General features: G+C 35.1%; 1 protein-coding gene across 1 annotated transcript; it reads left to right on the forward strand.

Moving 5' to 3' along the window:
- Nucleotides 1-3,535: 3,535 nt before the first annotated feature.
- LOC18605454 (PTI1-like tyrosine-protein kinase At3g15890) lies at nt 3,536-5,543 on the forward strand. The gene is made up of 4 exons (XM_018117110.2): nt 3,536-3,840; nt 3,931-4,075; nt 4,196-4,458; nt 4,755-5,543. The coding sequence occupies exons 1-4, from the start codon at nt 3,788-3,790 to the stop codon at nt 5,386-5,388; spliced, it is 1,095 nt and encodes a 364-aa protein (XP_017972599.1). The 5' UTR covers nt 3,536-3,787; the 3' UTR covers nt 5,389-5,543.
- The last annotated feature ends 457 nt before the right edge of the window (nt 5,544-6,000 follow it).

Here is a 6,000-nt window from a genome sequence, read left to right on the forward strand (position 1 = left end):
TGATATATTTATTACATTCTAAAAGTGAAATCAATCTATTGAAATTCTTACTTTAAACTATAATAATCTGTGGATGGTACTTTACATTGATGGATACACTTTCTTGCAGTTTTTGCATGCTTGCCTGCACATTAATTCATAACACAGGTTCTGCCATAGCCGGATAAATTTGAACAGGCAGCAGGTTGCTTGAGATTTTTTTGGGAGATCAGTGGGTGGGGAGGGGTTGCTGGTGATAGGGGATAGAAGATCCAGGAGCAACCACATGAGAAACAACAAGAGAAGCCTGCTACATACCCTTGTATATATTGGGAAAAAAATAGACATTGGTTAGTAATAATGACAATATCTGACCATTAAGTGAAGTTACAAATCTTTAGATGTGATAAGTTGGTAATTGGAAACAAGAACAGCGCATTTACATGAATGAAGTTGCTGCTAGATAGTCCTTCGGTAAATTTTGTATCAAGAACGTGAGATTGAATCTTGGACTTGATTAGGAATTACTGGGTGTGGTTTACTGAAAGAGAGGGATTATATATCCCACTGTCTGTCTCAACTATTGGACCAAAAAGAGTAGTGGTCACATCAACAGGTCAAGCTTAGTCTAGACAACCATTTCACCATAGAGGAATATCAAATTTCCTATCCACAAGCTGTTTATAGTTATACAAATTCCTTCTGGTTTGAGTTCCCAACAGGTAAGGGCTCCGCTAATCGGTGATCATCAGCAAAAAATTTCCCTAGTGCTACTCGTTCTGTCTGCCTTTTCTCTCCTGAAAATGAAAAATCATTGTAATGATTTTGAGGAACTTCAGGAGAGAGGGGAGGGGCGGAATTGAAACGATTGACCTTAACATTTCTTACAAGAGGTAAAAACTTGTCAGACAAAATTTGAATTGTTAGTTTGGTGTCTTTATGCAAAATCAATAAAACGAATACAAATGATCACGCCATTATATAAGTTTACTGAAGTGCAAGTTTGCGTCCTTCCTTCTTTTGGGTCTGACAAGTTCACTGATATGTTGGGCAATGGGCATTTTTAAGCTACATCAGGAGATTTATGAATATTGATAAGGCTGCCAAGCTTTCTTTCTACTCTTTTTCATTTTTTGTGGAATGACACTTATATATCTAACAAAGTTGACAGAGCACGCATAAGCAAAGCAACATGATCTCATTCTGAGATCTTAACAAGCATCATTAGGTTCATTGTATCAATCCGTATAAGGTCAAGCATTTATCTCTACTTCAATTGGTGAATATGTGTAGAGCTACAGCATCCCATGATGGATAGTTTGAATTCCTTAGATTCATGCCTATGCTTTCTTTGTTAGAGTTGATTTTAAATTGTTTTTGATGTGTGATGCAACTATACCATATTCTTTTTTTTTTTTTTTTTGTGGAAATCATCAACAATATACAGTTTTATATAGTTAAATTTAGTTCTCCGTAGCAGGAGACATATATTTGGTTGAATATGAAGATTGAATGAAGGATAAGTCATGATTTTGTGTTGCTTGTTATTTTCCACTCTATCGATATCTGAAAATCTATAGAATTGTCTAAAGGTTTCACCATCAGTTAAGGCTTTTGAAAGCCTTTTCCTGTTCTAGGAGCTTTTATTAGGAAGTAGTACTCTAAAGGCTAATCATCTTAACTTTTTATTACCATTATTCAGCCCCCATATATCATGTTTTCTTGTGCTTATAGAAATGCCATTACTTGAATGCTTACAGCAATTCATTTTTCCTTTCTTCAATTTAAGACGTAGAGAAATATAATGGCGAGTGATAACAATGTTAATTTACTCCCTCTTGCTTCTCTATTTATGCTTGTACTAATTTCGTACATGATGGTTTGGAATTTGAGTTTCTTTGATGGCTGGTTTCGGTTTATTTTTTGACGTTTTTTTTACGTTTTACGATATAATTTGAAGTGATTATATCTTATTTTTCAAACTTTTAACTTATACCAACGTTTGATATTAATAAAATTTTATTTGATTAAAAAAAAACCTAAATCAATAATATTTATATAAACTAAAAAATTTCACTAATTATTAATTATGTAAATATACCCACGGGACACGCTTATGAGACGCAAGTAACATGAATGCGGCTCTTTCTTTCATTGATTTATTTAGAAAAAAAATATTTTCTCATTTAATTGATTATTTCATTTATACAAAACATTCTTTTCTGTGGTTATTTGTTTCCAAATTGAAAGTATTTAATCAGCTTAAAACTAAATACAAATAGAAAAAAATCCGTACCTCTTTGTTTTTTGTTTTAATTAAATACCTATAACCCAATCAGGATTTTTAATTTAAACTAACCAGAATTTCTATTTATGCCATTTAAATATGCCTCAGCCAATCCCTTTCTTAATTACTTGACACAAGCTTTTCTAATTAATTGGTAGTACTTTTTTCTTTTTTGGAATTTAATTAATTGGTAATACTCAGAACAAGAAAAATACTTTGGTCATCGAGGCTGAATCCTTTCTCTCTGTGGTCTTAAAATAACACTATACAGGTCAAGTCAAAGACCCATTGGACATGTGGCCTGTGGGCTTCTCTAGTATCAGCTCTTTCGATGAGCCCTTGCCCAATCAGCATTCTTAAAGCTCATTGAGCCATTTTAGAGTAGATCTGGGTTCCGGCCCATCTCATGGAACCTCTTTCTTTAAACTCAAGCCTCCTTTCATCTATTTAATTCTTATTATCTTATTTTAAAAATAAAATATTATTTGTATTTTAAATTAAAAATATATGATTTATAATATAATATTTTAACCGGGTCTAATTAGTACTTAAAATTTCATAGCCAAACTAGACCCATCGACCTATTTTAATCATCAACAGCTACCCCAAACAATACCTTGAGCCCACAGGTTCAAACCGCCCCTATATACCCGACTCTCCCCGTTTTATTTCCCAGCTATACATACGTGGCTGTTGCCTTGCACTTGTTTGGAACGTAAAATTTGTCCATGTCTACCGTAATTTTTGGACTCCTGTCTTCTGATATAATCTCAAAGTGTACATATATAGTCCATCGTCAAGTTGCCAAAACGTTAATACTAATTAATTAAATCCTTTTTTGCGTAGAGTGATTCCTCTTAATGGAATTGGTACGGTTAATTGGCCTCCATGGGTGGCCTTTTTCTAACTAATTCAAACTAGAAGTTCAAGATCGTACGGTTAAGATCGTTTCATTAGAATTGGATCATGCTCCATTATGCTATGGTCAACCAAATGGATGCTCCAGATGTATTGATAGCTGTTGATCGAGTCAATCATCTCGATGTGGGTCCCTGAAGCGGGTTCTTGGGATTTGAAGGAGTCACTTTTCATCTAACGAAAGATATTGAATGATTAAAAACCATGATTTATCATTTTACCAAATTGATTAATAGTGCTGTATGTCATATGGAAAGTATAGAATAATCCTTTAAGAATGTTTAATAAGTGATAGAATAATGTGATGTTTCCAATGGAAAGTAGATTAACGCAATGACGACAAGAACAAAACTTCAATTAGCTTAATTGAAGGCTTCAGATAGAAATGTGCCTCATCTTGTTTCCACACCATTATGCTCCAAACTCCTTGACTTCCTAGGCTGCCTTTTGTCTTCAGTGCCAGAAGCTATTTCCTTCTTCAGAAATCTCCGATGATATTCTGCTTTGCTTCTTTCCTTTGTATCCCCAGCCTGGTTGTATGTGTTTTTTGTTGACAACTCACTAATTTTCCTCGTGCTCTTAACCTTTTCTACCGTAGAAACTATGAACTGGAGATGTTTACTCTGTTGCATCTCTCAAGAAAAAGAAGAGATCAGGTAAGCTTTTCTTGAACTAATTTTGGCTAGACGATTTCTGGGTTAATTTGCTATTGCCCCTTCTAACTTTTTGGATTCTTTTGCTTAAAGGGTGAAAAAGAGCAGGGATTACCCCTGGGAAATATACTCTATCAAGGAGCTTCTGCACGCAACAAACAACTTCCACAACGATAACAAGATTGGCGAAGGCGGATTTGGAAGCGTATACAGGGGCCATACAAGTAAAGGCGTCGAGGCAATCATATGTTTTCATCTTTTCTCTATTGCTTGATCTCCATAGCTAGTGGAAATGAAATTATGCATGGTAGTTTCTTTTTTCTTTTGTTAATTATGTGCAGCAAATATGGTGTTACAGATAGCAGTAAAACGCCTCAAGGCGATGAGTGCGAAGGCAGAGATGGAATTCGCGGTGGAAGTGGAGATTCTTGGGAGAGTAAGGCACAAGAATTTGTTAGGTTTGAGAGGGTTTTACGCCGGCGACGATGAAAGATTAATAGTGTATGATTTCATGCCTAACCATAGCTTGATCACTCATCTGCATGGCCAACTCGCCGCCGATTGCTTACTAGATTGGCCGCGTAGAATGAGCATAGCCATCGGTTCAGCCGAAGGTCTAGCGTAAGTTAAAACAAAACTGTCTTTGCAAGAAACGTACCTAATTTGTTCGTCTTCAAATTGTTTGCATATGGTGCATGCCAAAATAAATCAAAGATTATATATATACTTTTAAAGTAAACAGTCAATATTGTTTGGTTTGATGTTGACAGAGTGAGATTTTCCAAAATGTCTAGCTAAATTATATTCATAGATAAAATGCAATTACATTTTCCCTACCTTAGACGTATTTAATATGTTTGTGAGGCCGTCCTAATTAATTTAAAATGTTAGCTAAATGTGTCCTTGTTGTTTTTAAGGTACTTGCATCATGAGGTCCATCCTCACATAATACACAGAGATATAAAGGCCAGCAACGTTCTTCTAGATGCAAACTTTGAAGCAAAAGTTGCTGATTTTGGCTTTGCAAAGCTGATACCAGATGGTGTTACGCATTTGACAACTAGGGTCAAGGGAACTCTGGGGTATTTGGCCCCCGAATATGCAATGTGGGGGAAAGTTTCCGAAAGTTGTGATGTGTATAGCTTTGGCATTTTGCTTCTAGAGATCATTAGCGCCAGAAAACCATTGGAGAAACTCCCTAGTGGTGTGAAGCGTGACATAGTGCAATGGGTCACCCCATATGTTCAAAAAGGTGCATTTGATCATATTGCAGATCCCAGGTTGAAAGGAAAATTCGATCGAGCTCAGCTTAAATCCGCAGTGACGATTGCGATGAAATGCACGGATAGCAATCCGGAGAATCGGCCTAGCATGTTAGAAGTGGTGGAGTGGCTTAAGGGTGGTGTAGGGAGAATAAGAAAAGAGGTGACCAACATTGAATACATGCTTGAAGAAGAAGAAGACAATGATGACACTGATACCCATTTTGAGGGGTTTAGGATGGCACAATCTGATACCAGAAGAAAATGGGCACGTTCAAAAAGGATTTGAATGTTCATTTCATTTGTTTCTTTCTTTGTGTATGTAATTCGCAAGAAATTGTTAATCTAATGTTACAGTATGTAATGCTTTCTTTTTAACGTCGTGTTAGTTAAAACAAGTGAATGACCATATATATGACTAGGTCTTAACTCGGAATCTAATCATCAGCTACATATTTTGCTTTCTCTTTCCACTCGTTTTGCTTAATTAATTAAATTTACTTGCATACATACTTTCTCTATCCAACACTAAAACAAAGACAATGTCAATAGCTTTCATTGAAAGAAACAGGGCACGATACGTCAAATTAAATATTACCACTAGGGTTCATATTATTTAATTTACAAGTAGTAGTAGTAAGTAAATTTCTCCTTCTTTTTGTCAATAAGTACATATGCACAAGGGTTATTGTGAAAATTAAGTACAAATATTAAACAAGGGTAATAAATCAGGAAAAGACAAAGCAGCAATCCAATGCGACATGCTATTTAAGTATTATTTTTCCAGCAATTTTAACAATTCAGCAAATACTGAGAGTGACAATAATAATTTGTTATTAAAAGTTCATTAATTAAAGTATTGAAAAAAGTAAATTTTGTGATAAATTCCAATTGAAGCGTA

This window comes from Theobroma cacao, chromosome 3, assembly GCF_053813885.1.
Source record: "Theobroma cacao isolate CCN51 chromosome 3, ASM5381388v1, whole genome shotgun sequence".
NCBI lineage: Eukaryota > Viridiplantae > Streptophyta > Magnoliopsida > Malvales > Malvaceae > Theobroma > Theobroma cacao.